This window comes from Harpia harpyja, chromosome Z (genome assembly GCF_026419915.1).
Source record: "Harpia harpyja isolate bHarHar1 chromosome Z, bHarHar1 primary haplotype, whole genome shotgun sequence".
NCBI classification, from domain to species: domain Eukaryota; kingdom Metazoa; phylum Chordata; class Aves; order Accipitriformes; family Accipitridae; genus Harpia; species Harpia harpyja.
This window is the reverse complement of record NC_068969.1, coordinates 85,385,005-85,410,283: the sequence shown is the minus strand read 5'-3', so window position 1 is coordinate 85,410,283 and position 25,279 is coordinate 85,385,005. Positions and strand designations below refer to the sequence as shown.

The following is a 25,279-nucleotide window of genomic DNA, read 5'->3' as shown; positions in this document are numbered from 1 at the left end:
CACAGCTCATGTCAACAGGCTTTTGGCTTTTAATACCATGGGGCCCATAACTGGGTTCCCATCTGTCCCTGAAAGTCCTTGATCCTCAAGTGGGACAAGAGCTTCTATGCCAACAGGCTGGCCAACCTGGTGAGTAGAGCTTTGGGTGGTGAAGGGACATTATGACCCATGGTTAAGGGAGGTATTGGCACGTGCATAGAAAGCAAAGTGCACAGACTGATGGGAACAAGAGGCATCTTCGGACTGGTAAAAGAGGGATGCCCATCTCAAGTGCATGTGTGCAAATATGTACAGCCTGGGAAACAAGCAGGAGGAATTAGCTCTGCACATAGTCACAGAACTACGCCATTGTTGGCGTAGTGAAGACACGATGGGACAGCTCACATGACTGGAGTCAGAGGTAGATGGATACAAACTTCTCAGGAAAAGCAAAGATAAAGAGGGCAGGGCTGCCATGACATGAAGAAGTTTGGATATAGGGAGGTCTTCAGTGGAATGTCAACAGTCTGGTTGAGAGCTTGTGGATGAGGATGGGAGAGGCTGAAAAGGATGACATTGTGGTGGTGGTTTACCCAGTCAGGTGAGGAAGAGGACAAAGCCTTCTTTAAAAGTCTCTGAATCGCGGGCACTGATTTTCATGGGGGACTCAAATTCCCTGACATCCGCTGGCAAGATAACACTGGAACACAAGCAGTTAAGAAGCGATCTGGAGGATGTTGGGGATAACTTCTTAATACAGGTACTGGATAGGTCAGCAGGGTGATACACAGCTGGATCTGCTGTTTATTATCAACAACTGCCAGGGGATCAGATGATCAATGGTAGCCTTGGCTATGCTGACTGTGAAATAGTAGATACCAAGATCCTGATGGAACTGAAGAAGGAGAGTAGCTGAGCATAGACTCTGGAATTTAGTAGAGCAGACTTCAGTTTCATTCAAAAAACTGGTTGATGGGATCGCATAGGAGGCAACTGTGAAGGGTAAAGGAGCTCAGCAGAGCTGACGGATGCTTAAGGACAACCTCTTCCAAATGCAAAGATGGTTCATCCTGACACTCAAGAAATTAATAGATGTACTGGGAGACTGGCAATGCTGAACAGGAAACTCATGACTTAGCTCCGATGCAAAAGGTCAGTATATAGGAGTTGGAAATGGGCAGTGTAAGAAGGAGGAATTTTGAACATGTAAGGATGGTGTTATGAGAACCAGCGCTCATCTAGAGTTGACACTTTTAAGAGACATCGAGGGCAACACAGAGAGCTTTTACCACGACTGTAGCAGTAGAAGGCTGAACAAGGGAAATAGGGATCTATTGATGAAAAAGACATGATTCAGTAGCAACAGACACTGTCTTCATTGCCTTACTCTTCATTGACAAAATCTGTCTGGTAGTTGTGCCTAGTGAAAGCATTCAAGGAGTGTCCTCAGCAGTGGATGAGGACTGAGTCAAGGAGTGCTTGCAAGACCTTGACCAGTGCAAGTCCATGGGACCAGATGGGTTGCATCCAAGTATGCCAAGGGAACTGGCTGATGCTGTAGTGATGCTCCCCTGTACTATATTTGAAAAGTCATGGAGATCAAGGAGTTCCCTGACAACTGGAATGCAAATGTTGCATTCATCTTCAGAGAGGGCAGTCAACCTTATTTCAGTCTGAGCAAAACCTTGGGACAGTCCTCTTGGAAGTGCTGGCCATGTGAAGATGATTTGTAACAGCCAGGGTGGATTTGTTTCAAAGAGCAAATCATGCCTTAGAAGCTTGTCTGCCTTCTATGATGAAATGATTAGCTCTGTGGCCAAGGGGAGAGCAACAGATGCCATATACTTCAACTTGTAGCAGGTCTTTTGTCTGTGTCCCGTAATACCCTATCCCAATTAGGATGTTGTGATCTGGGTGGATGGGCAATGAGATGGGTTTAAAAAAAGGTAAGATTGAATGATCAGGCTCAGAGGATAGTGGTTAATGGGTTGTACACTACCTGGAAAGTGATAACAAGCAGGGAACTGCAGGGGTGTATCCTGGGACCTGTACTGTTCAATATCTTAAGCAACAGCGTGGCAGTGCAGTGCACTATCACCAAGTTTGTAGAGACACCAAATTGATGGAAACTCATGGGTAGTACTGCCAGTCAGAGGGACCTGAACAGGCAGGAGGAATGGGCTGACAGGAGCCTCATGAAATTCAGCATGGATAAATGCAGAGTTTTCTTGCATCTGGGAAGGCAGAGCCCCTTGCAGCAATACTGGTTGGGAAGTAGCTCTGATGAGGAGGATCTGTATGTCTTGGTAGACAGCAAGCTGAACATGAGCCAACAGAATGTAATAAAGGCTAATGATATTCAGGCTGTGTGAAAAGGAGTATAATCAGAAGACTGGGGAAAGTGATTTATTCCCCTTTACTAAGCACTAGTTAGACTGCATCAAGAATACTAGATTCCACCCACGCCCAAATATCCCCCCCCCAACGCACAAAAGAGAGATACATAAACTAGAGTGAATTCAGCAAAGGGCTGCTGAGATGTTTGCGGGAGCACAGTGGTACATGGCAGGCAGACCGGAGATGGTGGACATAAATTGTGACGAGAGGGGGAGAAAATTGCTTCTTTGGATTGCATTCAGTGGCTTAACTTTTAAATTACTTAATTGTTACGTGTTAAAGCATTAATTGCTTTAACAAAAAAAGTGTAAGTACCAAGTGTTAAAATTTGGAATCTTCTGGGTTTCATAACCATTTCGTAATTACTGTAAGACAAAAGTATCTTTTGAAGGTGAAGAATGGGTTGACTTGGATCTTGAGGTTTTTGTTTGTTTTCCCAGAACATAAACTATATCTTCAGTATTTGTAACACTACCCTTTCTCTAATAAACTTGCAGACTTGGAACCACAGAGTCTTTTGACTTGCTTTCTAGAGGGTGACTTTTAGAAGTGTTATGAAGCTTAGTTGTTCCCACTGTGGGAAGTAATTCCAAACAGAAGAGGAAGGAACAGAAGAAAACAAACTCAAGTGCAAAAAGGCAGAGAGTGTGGGGAAAAAAAAATGGTGGTGAGCACAATATTAGGAAAAGCATTATGAAAATAAATAAAAAAGGAGTGGTGTTGAAATACATGTATACGTCTAAGAGAGTCATTGAGGATAGAAAGGAGCTCTTGAGACTGCTTAAGCAGGGTCAGCTAGAGCAGATTACCTGGGACTATGTCCAGTTGGGTTTTGGATATCTTTATGGGTGGAGACTCAACAACTTCTCTGGACAATCACTGTAAAAAGGTATTTTGTGCAGTCAGGGGGAATTTAATGTGTTTCTCTTTGGGCCTGTTTACCTCTTGTCCTCGCAGTAGACACTAGTGAGAGGAGTCTGGTGCCCTGTTTGTACACAGGGATAAGAGCTCTCTTCTCCATGTCAAAGATGTTCCAGTCCCTTAATAATTTTTTCTATAACTACTCCTGTAAGCCCATGTCTGTCTTACCCTGGGGACCCCACACCTGGCCTCACCAGTGCTGAGTAGTTAACCTGAGGAATGTTAACCTTCCCTCTACCTGCTGGCAATGCTCTTCTTGATGCAGTCCAGGAGGCTGTTGACCTTCTTTATTTACAAAGGCACATTGCTGGTTTATGGTCAGCTTGTTGTTTATAAGTACCTCAAGGTCTTTCTCTACCAAGCTGCTCTCCAGCCAGCTGGCACTCAGCATGTACTGGTGCATGCTCCCTATGTGGAGGACTTTGCATTTCTCTTTGTTGAACATAATGAAATTCCTCTCTGTCCAACTGTCCAGGTCACTCTGAAGGGTGGCACATGCATCTGATATTGGTGGCTACTTGTGGTTTTGTATCATCTGTGAACTTGCTGAGAGTCCACTCTGTTCCCATCATTTCAGGTCATTCATGAGGATGTTAGTACTGGCCCCAGGGTCAACCCTGGCGTGCTACAGACTTGCCTCCAACTAGACTTTGTGCCATTGGTCATAATATTGTGGATTCAGCCAGTTTTCAGTCCTCCTTGCTGTGCACTTACCTAACCCATACTTCGTAAGCTTATATGTGAGGATGTTATGGGAGACAGTATCAGAAGCCTTACTAAAGTGCATGTGAAATCTCCTGCTCTACTGTCATCTTCCAAGCAAGTCACCTCATTGTAGAAGACTGTCAGAGTGGTTAAGCATGATTTCCCCTTTGTAGGTCTATGCTCATAATTCCTGATCACCTTCTTGTCCTCGTATCTGGAAATTATTTCCAAGATTATTTGCTCCATCACCTTCCCTGGGATTGAGCTGAGGCTGACCAGTCTGTCAGTAGATCTTCCTTCCTGAAGATAGGACTGACATTTGTTCCCTTCCAGTTCTTAAGAGGGTGACTCAGTTGTCATGACCTTTCAAAGATGACTAAGAGTAGCCTTGTCCAGATGTCAGGCAGCTCCCTCAGCCCTTATGGGTACAAGCTGTATAGCCTTATAGACTTATATATGTCCAGTTAAAGTGCTCCATAACCTAATCCTCCTCTACTGAGGCTGTCTTCCTTGCTCCAGGCATTCCCTCTGCTCTCAGGGGCCTAGGATTCCTGAACATTGGTCTTACCACTAAACACTGAGGCAAAGAAGGTGCTGAGTACCTTGTCCTTTTCTGTGTTTATTATCATCAGGGGCCCTGCTATATTTAGCAGTGGGCCCACATTTTCTCTAGTTCCCTTTCCTGTTTTTATAGTTGCAGAATCCTTCCTTGTTGCCCTTCACATCTCTTGCCAGATTCAAATCAAGGTAGACCATGGCTTTCCCAACCGTATATCTGCACAATTGGACAGGAATTCTACTGCCTCTGGTCACCTGCCCCTGCTTCCACCTCTTACACACTTCCTTCCTATGTCTTGAGTTTAGTCTGGGAGCTCCTTGCTAATCCATGCAGCCTTCCTGCTGCCTTTGATTTCCTGCACATGGCGATAGATCTTTCTTGAGCTTGGAGGAAGTGGTTCTTAAATATCACCCAGCTCTACTGGACCCTTCTGCTCTCCACGGTTGTATCCTGTGGGATTTTTCCAAGCAGATCTCTGAAGAGATTACAGTCTCCTGTCCTGAAATCCAGGATTGTCTTGCTTTTTACATTGCTCCCTCCTCTGAGGATCCTGAACTTAATAATTTCATCATCGTTGCAGCCAACTGCCCTGATTTTCATGTCCCATGACCAGTTTTTCCTAGTTTGCAAGTATTGTGTCTAGCAATACTCTCCTTGATCACCTGTGTCAGGAATTTATCATTGCACTCCAGAAATTTCCTAGATTGTGTTCTGCTCTGTTGGCCTTCCAGCAGATACCAGGGTGCTTCAAGTTCCCTGTGAGAACCAGGGCCTGTAAACATGAAACTTCTTCCAGTTGTCTGAAGAAGGCCTCATATACTTATCCCTGATTAGGAGGTCTATAGCAGGCACCTACTACAGTATCACCCCTGTTGTTCTGTCTGCTCATCTTGAACTGTAAGCTCTTGACTGGCTCCTGACGTGTCCTCACATAAGGGGCAACTCCCTCTCCTTGCCTTTCTAGCCTGTTCTTCCTGAAGAGCCAATCAATATCAATTTGTCACAGCACTCCAGTCATGTGAGCTATGCCACCATGTCTCTATGACTCCGGTGAGGTCATGGACCCGCAGTAATTACACAGACTTCTGTAATTCCTCGTTTGTTCCCCATGCTGTATGCATTGGTGTATAGGTGTTTCAGGGAGGCACCAAAGTGTGCTGATTCCCCAGAAAGAGCATGAGAGCTTTCCCTGTAAGGCTCCTCTGCTGGCACTTCCTTCTTTACATGCTTACTCTTCAAGTGGTTGCACTTCTGCCTTTTTTTTTTTTGTTGATTGCTATGTTCCTTCTCTTCTGGTCACGCCAAGCCCTTTGCTTGCCTACCCCATCCACAGTTTCCTCACTTGTCTGTTGAGGAATCTCTCCAACAGTTTTACCCAAAAGTCTATGAACATTTGTATATATCTACATAAAAATGAATAATAATGGCATCATCACAGATTCCAAACGTACACATAAGGTGTAGAAAGGCTGTGTTACCATTATGCAATAGCTATTGGGCACTTAAATGGAGCATTTAATTTCATGTACTGGTGAAATTGGACATCGTGGCACACATTTGATGTAATTTTTCTGAAGAGAATTGGGCAATATAAGGAATGAAGACATTTCAAAATAAGCAGCTGCCCTCTAAATGCCAAATTAATTAGGAGTTTTTTGCTCTGTAGGTCACTGTGTACTTTCTGACTTTCAGGAATTGTTCGTGAGATGAGATTCATCCTGTTCTGAGCAGGAGCATCCCTGGATGCTAAGCTTTAATGAAAAAGTAATGCTGTCGTGTACATTCAAGCTTTGATAATCCATTCATTACTAACTTTCTTGGCTAGAGTTGTGGTTTTGGCCTTGTTTGAGATCAGTTCTCATTTGGCTTTGGTTCCATATGAAACATTCTATGGGAAATGTCTTTGTGTTTACTATTTTATGGTGGATACCTTCAGATCTTTTTCTTTCTTGGTTTTTTTTGTTGTTGTTGGTTTTAAAGCACAGTTATTTATTTATTCACTTAGTATTATTTTCATTATTGTACGGTGTACTTATCATGTTTCTGTGTTTTCAAGATTCTTCTTTGCTATTGTTTGTTTTCTTGAAGGTCTTTCCATCCTGACAGTATCCCTGTTGAGTTTTTGTTCTGAAGGGAGGTACTCCTTCTCATGTCTTTGTTTTTGAATTGAGATTCTCACTTAATCCAGCTAGATACACAGATTGGTCTCCTATAACTGTGTCTAAGCTCATGATGAGTGTGTGCTGCATTTGCTGTCAGAATTGTAACATGATGTAAAATCTGGATAGAAGCTTTTAACGTTTTCTAGTAAGAATTGCCTGTTTGTAGCTCTGCCTCTTCCTAGTGTAAAAGAGTTTATTGACTAGTCCAGACTCCTAGAATGATGTCTGGAGCAGACGCTTTGCATTGTTATGAGTCTTGCAGTTCAGTCCACAAATACATAGAGAAGTGGGCTGAGCTTAGGCAATGGCCCTGTGATGCCGAACACGGCTCCTGTAGCTTTGTTTTTCACATATGAAGGAAGCCTTTGGGGTTCCATCTTTGTGGGTCTTCAACCAGCTCTTTTTACCTGGTTCTTTGTGGACATTAGGTCAAGTAGGAGTTAACATCTGCATGTTCGAGCCTGGATTTGGAAACTGGATGCCCATTTAGCATGGCGATAGTGCCAGCCACAAGCTTAACCGAGTTCAAGAAGGGAGCAGTTGTAGTCAGTCATTGCAGGTCGTGCCCCCTCCCCTGTTCGAGCCGGTGGCTTCCCTGCAGTACCATGGACAGGTCCCCAGGCGCCGCACGGCCGGCCACCGGCGGGTCTCCAGTGCTAGCCCTGCTGGGTGGGTGGGTGGGTTGGAAGGATCGGTCTTCATTCGCTCCCTGCCTTTTACTCTGCCTCCTCAGTGGACTTCATGGCACAGGGCAGAGTCATGCTCCTGCGCTACTATGGTAGATGGATTATTAGGATCTGACAGCGTGACTTGCTAATCTCTCAGGCCAGTGCTTCTTTCCCGATTTCCCAGGTTCGAAGTTTATGCTTGCTTTTCTAATGTTCGTCTCCTTTACAGATCCCAGGCTAAGGAAAAAAGGATAGTTCCTGCATCCAAATCTCTGCTTCCAGAGTCTGGCACCATGAACTATAATACATTGCTTTGTAAATGCATCAAGCATTACGCCTACCACTGAGGTTTAAAAAAGTAATATCCTGGCTGGCTTGTGTGTGTATCCACAATGTGAATTTGTAGTTTTGGGAGTTGGGGGTGTGTGTGTTTTGTTTCCTTTGTTTTATTTTTAAAGGCTTTAACAATTCGTATTAGATTAAGATGTTTTTGATAGTAAGGTGTTCAACATATCCTGGGAAATAGGAGGGGGGTTAATTTATTTTTTTTTAGTCTTAGCACTATATATGTAGTAATAAAATCTTTGCATAGTTGAAAATTTGTCTTGTGTCTTTGTCGTTATAGTGGCTGGTGTAATAAAAATAAATAAAGCTGAATTAAAAACACAGCTAATACTGTCCCATTTTGTAACTGCATTTGTATTTTCATGATAAACCAAATGGGTGTGGAATATTCTGAAAAAATCTTGAAAATATTGTCTGTTTTTCTGCTTCCATACAACACAAAATAAAAGAACCTCTATGTAAATTCAGTGCAACCTAGCTGGATTTGGTCAAATTATCAACGTAATATGCTATCATTGTGTGGGAAGATTTTGTAATTTACATTTAAAACAAGCCTGTTAAAAATCAAATCTCCAGTCATGTTTGGTGAGGGTTGTAATTGTTTTATGGGTGTGTTTTAGCCTTTGTTTCATTCTGTGTAGACAATGTGTGTTTGCAGTTTGTTGAAACTACAGTTTAGCCTAAGTTATAGTTCATGTTTAAATGTAAAGCAACCAGTAGTAATTTTCACGTTGCAATATTTGATATCAGATTGAGATGCTTTCCATTTAACGTCTTTTGAAATATGCATGCTGTTACCCATATTTGCTTTAACTTCAAACCATTCTTTTGGCTGATAGTGACTTTGAATATATTGACGTGAACATCACAACGTAATTCTGTTTTTCAGGAGCAGATTTCTGTAGAGATTATTTGTTACAATAGCACATAATTAATTCTCTCGCCTAATGATTTTAACATATTTGTAATTTAATGTTTTTATAATAAAAGTTGATAAACAATTGTTCATGAGCTCAGTTCAGGAACAGAGTTTCTCGTGTTTCAAAGGCAAAGAACAGTGGTTTTAAAACAGTTCTCTCTTAATAAAGTATTTATTGAGTAAGTCAGGATACAAGTTCATGCAGCTGTTAAATGTAAAAGTACCAAGTGTAATGATGCAATGAAATGCTCTTGATACATACACTAGACATGAACTCTAGTGGCTCAACCGCTTCTGAGGGGATGATAGTAAAAGTTCTAACAAGCATTTTGAATGGTAATATTGAAAAGACTTTTTGCATATTTTTGGAGAAGTTATTCAACTATTGTTTGATGACGTGGGGGAAAATAAAGAGCTGCTGGCTGAAAGCTTTGCAAAAGCAGAATAGAAACTGATTGATCATAAATGGGATGTAAATAAAGTGCATATGAAAAGATAGATGCTGAAACTGGTAGTAAATTTGGTCCTGTTTTGATTTTTATATTGTTTGTTAACTGAATTCGTACATTTGTAGAGCGTAGCCAATTATATCCTGTTAGGTTTTATTATGATTGTAGTGATTTCTCTGCTGATCTGGACAATACCCTTTGACAGTAACCATAGAAGCTGACAAATGGATTATTTGTCTGTGGTAAACATGACTTGGTGTGAGTAAGGTTTTGGTCCTAGGGGGCCTAAAGATAAATTGTTATTAGATGCTTTTCCTTACAATTCTTTGGGTCAATATAACCTTTGTGTGTATTTTTTTAATAGTAATTTTTCCCCTGTTTTTATTCAGCATTGTATTTTAACTCTTAGTGCACGTTGAAATATTTTTCTTTTTATTTCAATATGGTAAAGTGATAAAACCAGAAAATTCCAGACAGAGATCTGATCACTGTAACTGAATCTCTCAGACTGTAAGAACTGATAGAGTTTTCACAGTGTGGTAATTGTCATCTAGCAGCTTTTATTTTCTTGAAAGTTGACCTTTGAAATATCCAGGATAATGCCCAGTTGTCATACTTTTAGTCAGCTGTGATTATGTATGTCTATAGAGCGCTTTGCAGCCTGAAGGTTTAAGAAAAAGAAGTGTGAGGGGAAAAAAGTACAGATATAAGAAGGTTCAGTTGAAGGTTTCTATCCAGCTATGGCTAACTTACCTAAAAGGAAAGCTTGTATTAGGAATTCTGTTGTATTGAAAGGTCTGGCTCTGTTTTGGGATTTACTTTCTTTAAACAGTTTAGTGTACTTACATACATGAAATACAAATGCAGTCCCATTTACTATGCTTAATGTATAATTTGATTTTTTTTCTAATCTCATTTTTGGTATGGTAAGGTGAAGAAATGAAGAAAGGTTATATTTCTTGAGTATATTTGACAGGGTAATATAACCACAATTTTGTTAGATAACCATAATTTTTGAGACAAATGATGTGTAGCCTGATCATTATTAAAGCTATGGTATGTGTAATGTGGCAGAAGAATTAGTCTAAGAGCAACTAGCTGAGCACAAATTTTTAGCTTTGGTAAGGCTTAACCATTTATTATTAGCCATCCTTTGTCACAATGGTATTTGATCTTCCTCTGTAGTTCCAGGTATGCAGCTGTGGCATTTGTTGGAACATACCAGCTTTGTAAAGATATTTGATAGTATTTGCTTGCTCCTTATGTAACTGATAGCAGAAAATAAAAGGTTTTCTTTGATTCAAATACTGGATATCTTTTAGGAAAAACTTAGTCTGAAAGTTACTTTCTGAGTGCCCTTATCCCAAAGAAAAAATAGGAGACGCCCAAAAGAGAAGGGATGTCTACCATGACCTAATATGCGATACAGAGATTATGAATTCCATCTATTTTATCAGCTCCATCTAGACGTGGGAATAGTATTGCTTATGTCAGTAGGATTGCAGTGCTATGAGAGGAAAACATGCTTCTACCAATTGTTACCTCCATGCAACTGAATTTATTTTTTTTATTTTGAGAGTTCTGTGTTTTCTAGTATTAATTAGAGGAGTTGTTTTATTTAACTAATTATATAAAAAAAAGTATGTTGCGCTTTAACACTTTGAGGTTGAGATAATATACATGTGGTTTTTTGTTATAAAGTTGATGACAAAAATCCATGCTTCTGCATACTTCACAAAAACTTTTTGCTGTGGTGCCTTTTAGAATGCTAACATCATTGAACCAACTTGCAAATCTTTGCATGGTATCTTTCAAGAAAACAATGTGATAATCATTGTAGTTAAAAGTAATTTTAGTAGTTTAAATTGGCACCGGTGGAATTTACTCCTAATAAATATTCTACTGAGCTCAGGTTTGGCTCGTTTCTCAAAGGTATGGATAGCAGTAACACAAGTGTCTGTAGATTTGTGAGTACAGCTTTATGGTGTTTTGCCACCTTCCCTCTTGTCTAAAGACTGTATGCAGAGAATTACATGTGATGAAAAGTTGTTTTTTTTTTTTTTTTTAACAACTACTTCCTAAATTTCTGGGGAAAATGCAGTATAAAAGAGGGTAAGTTAAAGTAAACCAGCTCTAAACAATAAGGCAGTGTAGTGAGAAGGGAGGAGATGTTGCAAGCTTTTCCTAGATGCAGTTTTGCTCATAATAGGGATAGTGTATTTAGACTGCACACACCCTGAAGATTTGCAAGATGCAAAAGTTGGGGAAAAAAACCACTCTGCAAAAACACTGAAGTTTATCTGAAGTGTACTGGAATTTGAGAATACCTGTATCCCATGACATGGGTAAAATCATGTTTGTAGCTGCTGCATTGAGACTGTCACTATTGTTTCTTGACAAGGTTTTAACTTAATTAATAAATTATGCTTTAAATTTTCTGTAGATGCACATGTAGTTGTACGCTTACTAATATCCAACATATTCAACTTTATGACTATTTTGACTTTTCTGTACAGATTTGCTTAAATTTTAAAGTGTGCTTGTTTATTTTTTTATCTTTGACTTTGTAAGCATACAGATACACAAACCAATACACATTTTTTATATGAATATAGAATTTCATGTTACTTAGGTGAAAGAAAGCATAATTCTATATTTTGGTTTTAAAATACATTCACTACTTTGAGTTATGTTAGAAATAAGTCCTAGAGCAATCAAGCTGGATAGGCAGGCAAGCAGTGGTGTAGCTAAGGAAGGTCCTAGTGTAACTAGATTTATAGCATTAAAGAGTGTCAGGAGATTTGTTTTGTTTTGTTTTGTTTTGAATTTTAAATAATCTAGGACTAACAGAAAGTATAGGGCAGGTAAGAAAAGACTCTCCAAGGTACAGAAAATAAGCAGGGAAAACTTGATGCTCAGTCTGTATTTGTTAATTTGGTTTTCCTGCCAGAGATTATGTTTACAGTTTGTCCTTTCTATATTTGAATATATAGTGCTTTTATGACTGTGAATTAATGGGTATGTGTTATAGATAATTTAATTCTGCATGGTACTGCAGAAGAGAGAAGCTTCCACTCTCACCTTCCCTGCAGAGGTGTACTGGCACCCACAGTCCTTTTAGAGGGGTAGTTTTTCATGGGAGTGCTCTTCTATCTGTTTCAGCACAATTTTCTAGTTAAATAGTTCACTTTAAACCAAACCTGGAAATTGTGCCTTAAGTAGAGCTGCAGATTTGGAAACAGCTGGAGGAATTTAAATGCTGTATCCATTCACAGACTGGAAGTGTTTCCATAACCTTATGTTGTCAGAGGAATACTTTGTGGTAACTGAAGCTGGTGTCCACCTTTCTAGTGTGGGTGGTTGGACCATGCGGTCTCATCCAGACTAAGGTGCAGAAAATCAAGACTTCTGTGTTCATGGCACTGTATGGAAACCTGAATAAATCTGAGGGGTGTTACCCACAATGGCCAGAACTGCTTTTAAGTAATGCCTCCTAGGGTGCAAATGAAGATTATCTTAAATACATTATTTTCCTGGTCAGGAAAACTAACTGTTCTCTATCTGATGGATGTATTTGCATTGATGTAGCATTTGTATGTTCTGTTGAAATATCCCAAATCTTTGAAATTTGTTAACATTTGCTGTTTATGCATATGAGCAACAATGGGGAATGTTCTCCCTCCAAAAACTGCAAAGAAGAAAAAGGGTAAAAATAAATACAGATGCCAAAGTAAACAGCTGTTGGTACACTTAAAAGACAATTACAGTGAAGACAGTTACACTATCAGAGTCCTCTCAACACCACTCCATGGAGACCTAAACACTGCAGTGCTCAGGGCCACCAAAAAGTATTTGTTTCCTGTGGTTTTTTCCCTGGCTTAGTTTTTTTCTGCCTTAGGTAAGTCAGCATGTGGCAACATCCAAGAATTGGAGTCAGCACAAAGGAAGTGGTAGGAGCAGACAAAGAGGTAGAGCGGGGAGCAACAGTTCCCACACTGAAGCCTCGTGTTTCTGGAGGTGTTCTGTTATTGCAGTAATGCTTATTTAATATGGACCTAATAACTTGCTTCCCTGCCTGTCTATAGTTTGATTTAGTTTTGCAGCCTAGACCCTTTTTATAGGGATATGTGACTTAGATGACTTTCTTCAAAAGGATTGTCCAGTCACCTCTGTGATTTTTTTCTTCCAGATATCCTACAAATAGGGCTTAGAAGACTTGTTCAAGTGCTTCAGACATATTCCCAGGCCTTTCTACACTCTAAATATTTGAAAGAAACGTAGCATTTTAACTTACTGGTGGTTTTCACCTGGAAAATAAGTCTCCAGTGTGGCAATATTTAATCATTATCTTTACAGTTACTAATTTTCATTATTTCCCTGCTTCTGAAGAAACACTTGTAGTGGTACAGTGCACTTCAGCTTTGCTTAGCAGAATCTTGGACAACCTCCTTCAAATACTGAACAGTAACCAATACAATAGTTTGGTTTTTCATTCATAATAAAGCCTTCAAAAAACTGTGTAATCTTCACTCTTTCCTAACGTGGAATTAGGCTGACTGTGTGCTACTACTTCTCTATTATGTCCAGCACATCTAATGTCTATATAGGAAAGAAGAAAAAGATCTATTTATTTTCTTGTGTTGCAGGATGCTTACTGGACATTTTAACTACAAACATCACAATCTTCGTAAAATGTTGAACTTTATAATCTTAATAATTCAAGCTATGGTATTTGTGGTCTGTATTCATTAGTTGCTTGTGTGGCTTCAGATTGTGAAGTGTTTTTCTAGAACCAAAACAGACTGAGCAGTGCAACAGAATTAGATTAACTTTTGAAGAGGAAGGTAGTTCAACAAACCCAAATCTCCTTCAGATTTTTTTTTTAATGGCTGGGTCTCACCCTGCAAGAAGCAGAGCTCTCCAGCTGGTAAATTCCTTTCTCTCATGTCAAACTGCTCAATTCTGAAATCAGTGATGACACATGTGACTCAATGAAATCAGTGGGACTATGTTCAGTAATTAATACTTCCAATACAGGTTATACTGAAAATTTCTGCTTACTTCTAGATTAGGTAGTAAATTGAAAATGGTAGGAGAACAGGCAATTGAAGAAGGCACAGTATCATCCTGAGGAGGGGAGAAAAGAAAGTGTTTTAAAACTGTTGGTGTTTTTATGGACTTTTCGTCCTAGATACATTTACATTTGAATTAGATTTTTAGTAAATACAAAGAGATTATAATAAGAGGAGATGAAAACATTTATTCTACATTTAATATTTCCTAATTCTTCTCTAGAAGTCTTTCAGCATTAGTGTTGTGGAGTCATGGAGTATTTGTTACTCATCACCGAGATACGGTGAACAGATTTTGCACTGAAACCTGACATTAACAGGACTACTCACAGTAGATAATTCAGTATTGTACATGTCTTTGCAGGATGGGGGTTTAGGTTTCCAAAGCACTTAGAAGTCATAGAAGGGCTTTTGAAGCTTTCTGTTGCTTTTCTTACTCTGTGGTTTCCAAGTAGCATCTGTTATTGTGTCTTATAAGTCATGTTTTTGGTTCATTTCTGACACTATACTTCTATAGTAACGGTTGATATGCTGTATTTGAGAGGATACAATTTTGCCTGATCTGCTGTGTTCAGCCCAAAAAAAACATTTTAAGGTTTTACAAGTAGAATTACAAAGTTATGGATGGCTGTTAATAAGGACATACTCAGCTGCCAGGTAGTCTGAAGGTAACGGAGTAGTCTTTTCTTTATGTGAATTTTAAGTATGTGTTTTGGTTTTCTTAGAAGTTACAGTACTAGACTGAATTTTGTGTGTGAATTGAAGTAAAGTATCCTATCAGTAAAGAAAAAAGGTGCTAGTTATCTTTATCTCATTGCTTAGGATTCATAAAGTACAGATTATAGGTCTGAGGAACTATGTTGAATATGCTTTTTATTGTTTTTGTTTTTCAGAGGCCCAGAAGACACAATAAATGATTGTAAAATCCTTTTTATAGAGGAAATGTACAAGATTGAAAAGCCAGGAGCCTATCCCTTGACATTTGGTGATGGAGATTTCAAAAGTATGCTTTTTTTTAATTATTATTTGAATAGAAGTACGAATTGAATGATGCTTCTTTAAAAAAATAGAAGGATCAGCATACAGAGGTAATAATAATTGTTTTGTGTGTTCAGGAAAGGAATAACATAGAATCCTTTTTAGATTTCTGTTCTAAAATTATATTTACCGTGAGGTGGCTCTATTACTTGACATATTCGGAAACTGGTAACAGCTTGGTGCTATCAGTCATAAGCAGGGAAAAAGAGGAACAGCTTATAACATTCTAAATGAACTGTGCAGAATTAATTAATGGTCTCAGTTAAGTTCCTAGACAGGTGTCCAGGTCACCAAAACTGCTATTGCAATTGACATGTCATTTAAACTTTTAATAAATTAATAAATGCCAAAGATAGAATCAGTCCGTAATGATGCACTTTAACCCTGTCATTATGTCAGAATTAAAAATAAAAGATAAGGAACTTTGTGCCAAAGCTGCTTGTACCATGAAAAAAAAGGGATAATTAACATTTGGATTATTATTTGACTCTGCATGACCTTCTAAAAAAATAACTATGCCATACCTCCTCATCCTCCCCACAACCACAGGGAGGAGTTACAGGCAGCTTATCTAAGAAGTAGTGTGACATTTTATCCTAAGTCTAAAAATATATTAAAGTTAGGAGTGATAAGTGTTTGTGATAGCAACACTGAGAGGTTGGACTGCAGCTCTACTAATAAGTGTTAGATATTATTATATTTTAGACTCCTGACTCCAAGGCAATTTTTCAGAACCTTTCTATGTAGCTCTCAGCGCACAAGAGCTAGTCTGTTTACTGTTTATTTGCCATCATCTAAAAAATCAGTTTTTCAGAGGAGCAAATACCATTTGCTGTGGTATTCTTAAAAGTAAAAAAGTAAATTTCTGTAAATGAACTTCTCACAATTAATTTTTCATTTTTTGTGATTTAGTTTCCTCAGATTACTCAAAAAAAATTAACCATCCATTCTGTTTGTTTATTTTTGGTGACATTAAAGGGGTTTTGCAGTATCTTAAAACATGTTTTTATTTTAAAAAATTGTAGTATGGGAAATTTAAAAATCTACAGATACTGTTTTGCATTTACATACCTACTTATTTTGCAAGTCTAATTGTTTATGAAACTTTATAAAGGGCATATAAAATTATTACAGTTCATTTAGTTCTTACCTGCAGCTACTGTGTAGTGAATTAATTTTTAGAATTATGTGTGTGTTAAGGAAATGAATGATTACTATATTGCTGACTATACAAAATTGTCTAGAGTGGCACCATTTGATCTAACATGAGTGTTTATTTATCATAGAATCATTTAGGTTGGAAAAGACCCTTAAAATCATCAAGTCCAGTCATTAACCTAACACTGCCAAGTCCGCTGCTAAACCATGTCCTTAAGCACCACATCTTTTAAATACCTCCAGGGATGGTGACTCAACCACTTCCCTGGGCAGCTTGTTCCAATGCTTGATAACACTTTTGGTGAAGAAATTTTTCGTAATACCCAATCTAAACTCCCCCTGGCACAACTTTCTTCTTGTCCTATTGCTTGTTACTTGGTAGAAGAGACCAACACCCACCTTGCTACTGCCTCCTTTCAGGTAGTTGTAGAGAGCGATAAGGTCTCCCCTGAGTCTCCTTTTCTCCAGGCTAAACAACCCCAGCTCCCTCAGCCGCTCCTCATAAGACTTGTGCTCTAGACCCTTCACCAGCTTCGTTTCCCTTCTTTGGACACGCTCCAGCACCTCATTGTCTTTCTTGTAGTGAGGGGCCCAAAACTGAACACAGTATTCGAGGTGTGGCCTCACCATTCTGTACTTCCTACACTGATTGCCACCTTTATTTTTTCAAAGTCAAGTTCTTTATTTTCACTTACAGCCCTTTCCCCCTGTTTTGACAGCTGTTTCCTTATTTGAAACCTCTTTGCTTAAACTACTCACATATTGCTGTCTGTGTAGAGCTTTGCACCTCTGTGTAGGTTTTGTTTCATTCTGTTTCTGGTCCCATTTTTATTCATTTCAGGATATTTACAAAACTTCATAAATAAAATGTAATGTAGAAATATAATCTTTAAAAATGTAACCCTGAAAACTTAATTGATCTGGCAATTTAGCCTTATTTCTTGTTTTGAACTGCTCTTTTTCTTGAGGCCAACTTTCTCACCACCCTCATCATAAAAAATTTCTTCCTTGTATCCAATCTAAATCTACCCTCTTTCAATTTAAAACTGTTGCTCCTTTCCCTCTCACTGCAGGCCCTGGTAAAAAGTCTTTCACTGTCTTTCTTATAAGCCCCCTTTAAGTATTGAAAGGCCACAATAAGGTCTCCCCACAGCCTTCTCCGATCCAGGCTGAACAAATCCATCTCTTTCAGCCTGTCTTCACAGGAGAGGTGTTCCATCCCCCTGATCATTTTTGTGGCCCTTCTCTGGACCTGCTCTAACAGGTCTATGTCCTTCTTGTGCTGGCGACCCCAGAACTGGACACAGCATTCCAGGTAGGGTCTCACAAGAGCAGAGTAGAGGGGGAGAATCCCTTACGTCGACCTGCTGGCCACACTTCTTTTTATGCAGCCCAGGGTATGACTGGCTTTCTGAGCTGCAAGTGCACATTGCCAGCTCATATCCAATTTTCGTCCACCAGTATCCCCAAGTCCTCTCTGCAGGGCTGCTCTCAATCCATTCATCCCCCAGCCTGTGCTGATATTGAGGGTTGTCCTGTGCAGGACCTTGCACTTGGCCTTGTTGAACTTCATGAGGTTCACATGGGCCCACTTCTCAAGCCTGTCAAGGTCTCTCTGGATGACATCCCTTCCCACTGGTGTATCAACTGTACCACTCAGCTTTGTCATCCACAAGCTTGTTGAGGGTGCACTCAATCCCACTATCTGTGTCACTGATGAAGGTATTAAATAGTATTGGTCCCAGTACAGACCCTTGAGGGACACTGCTTGTTACTGGTTTACGCTTGGGCATTGAGTCATTGGATGCAGACTGTCCACTCTTTGGATGCTGCCATCCAACCAATTTCTTATCCATCTAATAGTTTATCCATCAAACCCATATCTCCAATTTAGCAGCAAGAATGTTGTGAGGGACCAAATCAAAGGCCTTACAGAAGTCCAGGTAAATGACATCTGTAGTTCTTCCCTTATCTACTCATGCATTCAGTCCATTGTAGAAGGCCACTAGATCAGTCAAGCATGATTTGCCCTTGATGAAGCCATGTTGGCTGTGTTTAATCACCTCCCTGTCTTCCATATACTTCAACATGTCTTCCAGGAGTCGCTGTTCTATGATCTTACTGGGCACTGTGGTGAGGCTGACTGGTCAGTAATTCCCAGGGTCCTCCTTTTTACCCTTTTTAAACCAGGGTGCAGTATTCCTTTTCATCCAGTCACTGGGAACTTTCCCTGACTGCCATGACTTCTCAGATATGATGGAGAGTGGCTTAGCAACTATATCAACCAATTCCCTCAGTACCTTAGGATGTACTTCATTGGGTCCCATGGATCTGTGTATGTTCAAGTTCCTCAGGCGGTCTCAAACCTGATCAGTGGGAGGGACTTCATTCCCCGAGTCCCTGCCTTGAAGCTCAGGGACTTGAGAGGTGTGAAAACTGAGGCAAAACGAGTACCTCAGCCTTCTCCATGTTGGTTGTCACTAGTTCTCCTGTCTTATTTATGGGGGCAGAGAGGAGGATGGGGGGGCAGGTACATTTTGTTTGATCTTCTGTTTGTGACCAACATACCTGTAGAAGCCATTCTTATTATTCTTTGCATCCCTTGCCAAATTGAGCTCCAACTGTGCCTTAGCTTTCCTGATTCCCTGTCTACACAACCAGGCAGCACCCCTGTATTCTTCCCAGGATACATGTCCCTGGTTCCACTGCTGGTACATTTCCTTCTTATGCTTCAGTTTGACCAGGAGGTCCTTACTCAGCAGTGCTGCTCTCCTGCACTCCTTGCCTGATGCCAGAGTGACTGAAGTCCCATAGCTGGATCAGAGCCTGCGAGCATGATGCTTCCTACAGTTGAAGTAAGGACACCTCCTCAACAGGCTCCCCTTGACCGGGTGGCTGGAATAAACACCAATCATGAGGTTTCCTTTGTTGGCTTGGCCTCCAATTTTCACCCACAAGCTCTCGACGTGTTCATCACTGTTTTGCAAAGACAGCTCTGTGCAATCAGCCCATAGAGAGCAAATTGCCCGCCCCTCCTTCCTTCCCTGTCCCTCCTGAACAATTTATACCCATCAATTGCAGCACTCCAGTCATGTGATTTGTCCCACCAAGTTTTAGCGATAGCGGTTAGTTCATAGCTTTCCAGCTCCTCAGTCGCTTCCAATTCCTCCTGTTCATTACCCATGCTCCATGCATCGGAGTTGAGACATTTCAGTTGGGCCATTGACCATGTCACCTTTTTAGAGGAAAAAGCCTAATTCCTTTGAGGCATTTCACAGGTGTTTCCCTGTTGGTTCCTAATACATCAGCAGCCCTCAACTCTTCTTTGTTACTCAAAACTCATCCCCTTTTCTCTCTAAGTCTAGTTGCTTCCACCTTTGAAGATAAAAGTATTCTTCAAGGTCCTCCAGAAAGACTGCAGATACAGCACAACACTTCACATTCCAGTCCCCCTTTCTTAAAAGACTTTCAGCCTGGAGTTTCTCTCCACAGAGATTTTACACCGATATCTTATCCATGTGGATCAAATTTTCTGTAAAGTCTATTCAGTTGGGAGGGCAAATTTTTCCTCAGCAAGAAGGGGCTGGGATTTCTGCAAACCCTTAGCCGTTTCTTTCCTTCTCAGTACACTTAGGAAAAATGCAAAAGTATCCAGAACTCTTCTGGGATACATCAGGGATCCACCTCACCTTTCTATTAAAGAATCAACACCTTAAAGAAATATTTACTTTGATTGCTTATGTTATTGAAGCAAATTAACTTACAAGGAACTGTAAAGCTATAGAGCTTCTGAAGGCAGCAACTTAGACAACGATTCATGGTGAAGAAAAATAAAAAATAAAGCTGACAGAAGATGGAAGCTTGTCCTTGAATATTGTTCTTTCATGCTAGTCAGAGAAACCTGGGGTAGTTCTCCCTGTTTGGGGTTTGACAAATTCTGATATCTCCTAAAAATATATCAGAAAGGCAGCAGTCCTTTTAATATGAAAAATTTCTGTGTTTTCCTAAGAGTTAAAGCTTCCATGGAAACAGGCAGTGTTCTCTTAAATATTATTTGTTGCTTGTGCCCTTCTCTTTTTGTCTAATATGCTGTCTGTTCGGTATCTGTGGAAGTATCTGATATTCATGCTGCCTCCAAATGGCTGTAGGGGGCTTTGGGTTTGGCGGGGTTGTTTTCATTTTTGTAGTGGGGCTGCTCTTCCAATTCCTTATTAATGAACTTGCTTGTGATTTCATGGACATACTCAGTAAGATTTTGTCCCAGAGAATGCAAGAGTTGTTTTTTTCTATGGCTCATGACTTTTGGGTATTTTTGGCAAAGATTATAACAGGAATAAATTTGTCTGTCCTTATCACACTGTCCTTCTAGGCCAGTTGCCCTTTTGAGTAGACATTGTCAAACATTTCAGAAGTTCCTCAGATAGTTTGCCTATGGATTTACAAGAAAATTTGTCCCAAGTGTTGGTATTCCAGCTGTTTCAGTTCCTGAAGTTCTATAACTTGCGGTTATTTTTTTCTTCAGAATGGTACTTGAAAGAACATTTTCTGGCCACTCTAAACTTTAAGAAAAATAATCTATTATCTCCGGTGTCTAGATTCTCCAGCTTGCTACTTCCAACTCTGAACTCTCAAATAGTCTTTCTAGTTTTCCTTGTCTTCTGATTCAAAGCCAATTACTTCTTCCAGATAAAATACTACTTCCAGGGAAGTTTGGAATTACTCTGTTAATTATTGCATTAGACTAGTTTAAGCTCAAATTCAGTTCCATGACATTTCTAGATGACTTTTGCACAGAACATATAAATGAATTTTTTTTACTTTTAATGTTGGAATTCTTTGGGCTGTGATCAAGTTCTCTTCTGAAGTCTCTAATTTCTGTGGACCTACTCCTTATTTCAAACATTTCTTCTGTAAGTGTTAATTCTGCTACAAGTATTCAGTGTTTCTTCCCTCTCCTCTTTCATTTCTAGTTTAGGCTACTAAATGTTTTTCTCATGTATAAAAGCATTTTTTCCCTGATTGAGGAACCAATGCCAATGGTTTTGTTTCATAGTGGGGCTCATGGGTCCAAATCTCCAAGTGAACTGAAACAGGAAGTTAGTGTTTCTTTGTGTGTAAACTATACTGCTGCTGTGAAACAACTGGTGATTTGGGGTTGTTTGTGGTCTCAGACTACTAATTGTTCTGTCCAACTATAAATGTAATTTAAGGGGAAGAGAGCTGTTCCAAATTGTAGTTTCATCTTCACTTGACTGTAACCAGTTATCTCGTTGGAATTTCCTCATGGCTGTATTTAAGAAGACTCCAACAGGAGATTGTGCAAGGCTCCATCTGTAGGGAGAGTGTGCAGGTGGCATGTTGGGAACGGGTGGGAAGAAAATAAGAGAAGCTGCTGATTAGATGTTTTCTTTATTGCTTGTTTATACAGCAGAAGAAATCCTATTAGCCTAGATAGTCAAATACCTCATTGTAAGAAAAAAGCATTTTCAAGAGGGCAGTGTTCATGTGCAGAAGTAATTTTTTCCTGTAGATATAGTAATGCACTTTTCTAAGATACATGGCATTTGTGTTTTTTGTTTGTTTTTGACAGGAAAAAGTGGCCCTGAATGCAAGCACTGTAGGGCTGATCCAGATAAGGAGTGCCGTTTTTGTTCATGTTATTTGTGTGGTGGAAAACAGGATGCTCACATGCAACTCCTCTGTGATGAATGTAATATGGCTTATCATATATACTGCCTGAACCCCCCCTTAAGCAAGATACCAGAAGATGAGGACTGGTAAATATACAAGAATGATTTACTTATCTATATTGACATTCTATACGCGGGACCTTTTTGTTATGTGCACCTTGTGAGAGACAATACTGAAGAATATTTTTAATTCTGCTGTGGTTTTCATCCATCTACTTAATATAAGCCTTATGTTTTCTGTCAAGGTAATTCTTTTAAATCATTCACAAAGGATTAGTAGTAAGCTTTAATGACCATTATGGAGTTTCAAAACTGGTATGTTTATTTTATTAATTATGATCATTATGATCTTCTGGGACATTATCTGATCTGATTGTGTTTATCAACAGTGGTTGTTCCCCAGCCTTTTATTTTTGTTCAAGCTTCACTGCTTGAACAATTCTCTTATGCTCACCCTTCTCTTTCCCTTCATCCTCTGTCCCTGTTGCTGCCCTCGTGCCCTTCTTGTGTCTTCTCATTGCCTTTACTCCATTCATTTCTCCTGCTGTAGGAGGACCACCACCTTGCTACTCTTCATTTCTACTATCGCTGGTTCTGGCAGCAGGAAAACCAAGCTAACTGGCATTGTTAAATCAAGATAATTGTATTTTGAAGTGAATCTGCATGGACCCGTATTAGCAGCCCGTTAAGTTATCTTGGGCTCTGTACCATTTTTTGTCTTTATTAGCTCTCTACAATTTACACTCTTCTTATTTATCACCCACCTGTGACTTACATGAGATGCTAACCCTTTATAAATGAGCAATAAACAGAAATTTATTCTCATAAAGTTTTCTGTTACATAGACAGCAGTAAAGGTCCAAGATGTCTATGGGTACATTTTATGGAATCTCTTTGGACCTTGTGATTAAATTTTGTGTAAAAATCTGTGTAAGTGTTTTGGAAGTTTTAATGTTCTCTGGAAATAAATAACTCAATCTCCTGTACTGTAGTGGATGCCATAGTAGGTTTGTTTATTGGTCAGTGCCTAATGGCCTGTGTGGTTTCTGGGGCATTGTATTTTTTCTGAACTCCTTCTGTGTTTATGCCAATGTGTGATTTAACGACTGAGACCGTTAGCATCGATAGGTGTTTCTCAGTGTGTACATTTGGCCACAGGGATACTGTTGTTGGAAGTTGATCTTTTTCACTTGAAATTTGTCCACTGGGAAGAGTTGTATTCACTGTTTTTGGAGGAGCTGCTGGCTTGAAACACTATATAAAAAATATTTTCAGTACCTACTAGAAATATGTATGGGTCATTGGAACTAAAAACAGCATTTATTTGAATATTGTCTGTGTGCCTTCCGCTTCTTGCATATGCAAAATGATGACAGTATTTATTCAGCAGTGTTTATTACACAGCATGTTAGTCTGAACTATCTGCAAGTTTTCTACTGTCAAGGCAGACTGGTCTTCTGTGCATGACATCATCGTGCTTCCTACTACTTGTCAACAGAAGTGAGTTAATATCACGTATTGGAAACCATTCTCAACACACAAGCAGTTTATTACTGAGTGCAGCCCATAAGCAGTATTCTTACCTGATTGTACCCGACCTTTGGAAATAGCAGCTGAGAAGTTTCTTTTTGACTTCCTTCATTCAGAATATTCAATGAGACCATCCGTGTGGAAGTACACATCTGTTCGGTCTATCCATTCTTCAGTTGCCCCTTACTCTTAGAACCAGCTCTAATCTAGTACTCCAGTAACAGTAAAGTTCATCTGTTTTCCAGTACTAGTCACAGGAAAGTTTCTGATACAGAAAATATACATGCCTCAAATCAGTGACCTGCTCCCACAAAAACCCCAAATCCTTTGTTCTACCCTGAAAACAATTTATTCTCTCTAGTTTCTTCTACACCCTCAAATACACAGAAGGCTTGATAGGCACATCAGGATACTGATAAGGAAATCTCACCAGCTGTCAGTGTCTCTTTGGTTTAGTTAGTGTGCTAAGGTTATCTTGGTCTGCTGGGTGCTTCAAATGATTTTTCAGATTAGGTATTAGTGTTCTAGTCTTCACTGGCACCCATTCTCTTTCTAAAGCTTCTTACGAAACATTCTTATGAGTTATCCTACATCTATTTCAGAAGGCTACAGAGAAAGTTTGAAGAACAGAGATTTTCAAAGTGTAGCCATTACCGCTCAGATCTCCCTACCCACTTCCAATAATATCACTGTAACTGCACTGCATAGGGCCCCAGGACTCTTTTCCTCCCTATGGAAGATTTGGTGCTCTGTAGACAACCACACAAGGATTAAATTGATTGAGAACAAGGTCCTTAGAGTCCCTCAGGTCATGTGTTAAGTGCACTTTTAGACCCTTCCACTTACATTTCTGGCCAAAAAATTACGAATTTCCACAAGTAGTAGATGTTTAATTCATATAATTAAATTGTCTTGAAAAATGGCTGTAAAGCTTTTTAACTTGTTTTTGTGTGCTGTGTAATAATATGAGTCTTAAGATTCATTCATGTAAGTAGACAGCTGCATCTGTGGATGAAGTCACTTGGTGAGAGAGGTACTGTTATGGAACTGGCTTGTGAAGTTAATTTTGGGACACTTGGTGATGCCATCCCTGTGCAATCTTAATGCTCGGTCGTCTGTAGAAGGAGTGCAGTTGCACTGGGCAAAGCAGTGTCTCCTACCAAAGAAGAGGTCTATGTTCTCCCTTCTTCTTGCATACTAGCAAAGAGTTGTGGCTGTCTGATCCTTAACTTCTTGACAGATTTTGTTTGTTTTAGAAGTGGAAAAATTTCCATTTAGTATTTTTACAGTGTAAAATTTGGCAAACTCTGCAGGGGCTAAGCCTGCAGTTTGGGAAAGGATGATGAGTTTCTCTTGCGGAGATTAAGCTGCTCTATATGCAAAACATTATTTAATATTCCATATAAAACTCAGTTTAAAAAATATTAAGGTAATATAGTTACCCTATCAAGAAGCAGAGAATGCCTGCTTGTGAATTTGCATTATGTCTTGTTCCTTCTTTTAATTGGTCATTGCGTACTCTTTTTTTGTTTTTTAAACAGCTGTAATATCATTAAAAGTCTTAGTGTTAGATAATTTCAGCATCTTGTATTATTTTAAATTTCGTTTTATCTACATAGCTTCATGGTCTTAATGGTTCAACACCTTTATTGACGTAGTGAAATGTGTTCCTGTGGACATTAATCAC

General features: G+C 39.5%; 1 protein-coding gene across 2 annotated transcripts in view; it reads left to right on the top strand.

Moving 5' to 3' along the window:
* UHRF2 (ubiquitin like with PHD and ring finger domains 2) overlaps positions 1-25,279 on the top strand; it is a 93,630-nt gene that overhangs the window by 42,602 nt on the left and 25,749 nt on the right. For both annotated transcript variants that reach the window (XM_052778879.1, XM_052778878.1), the window contains exons 5-6: positions 15,070-15,179; positions 21,963-22,149. In XM_052778879.1, the coding sequence (XP_052634839.1) occupies positions 15,070-15,179; positions 21,963-22,149 (297 nt within the window). The remainder of the gene's footprint in view (positions 1-15,069; positions 15,180-21,962; positions 22,150-25,279) is intronic.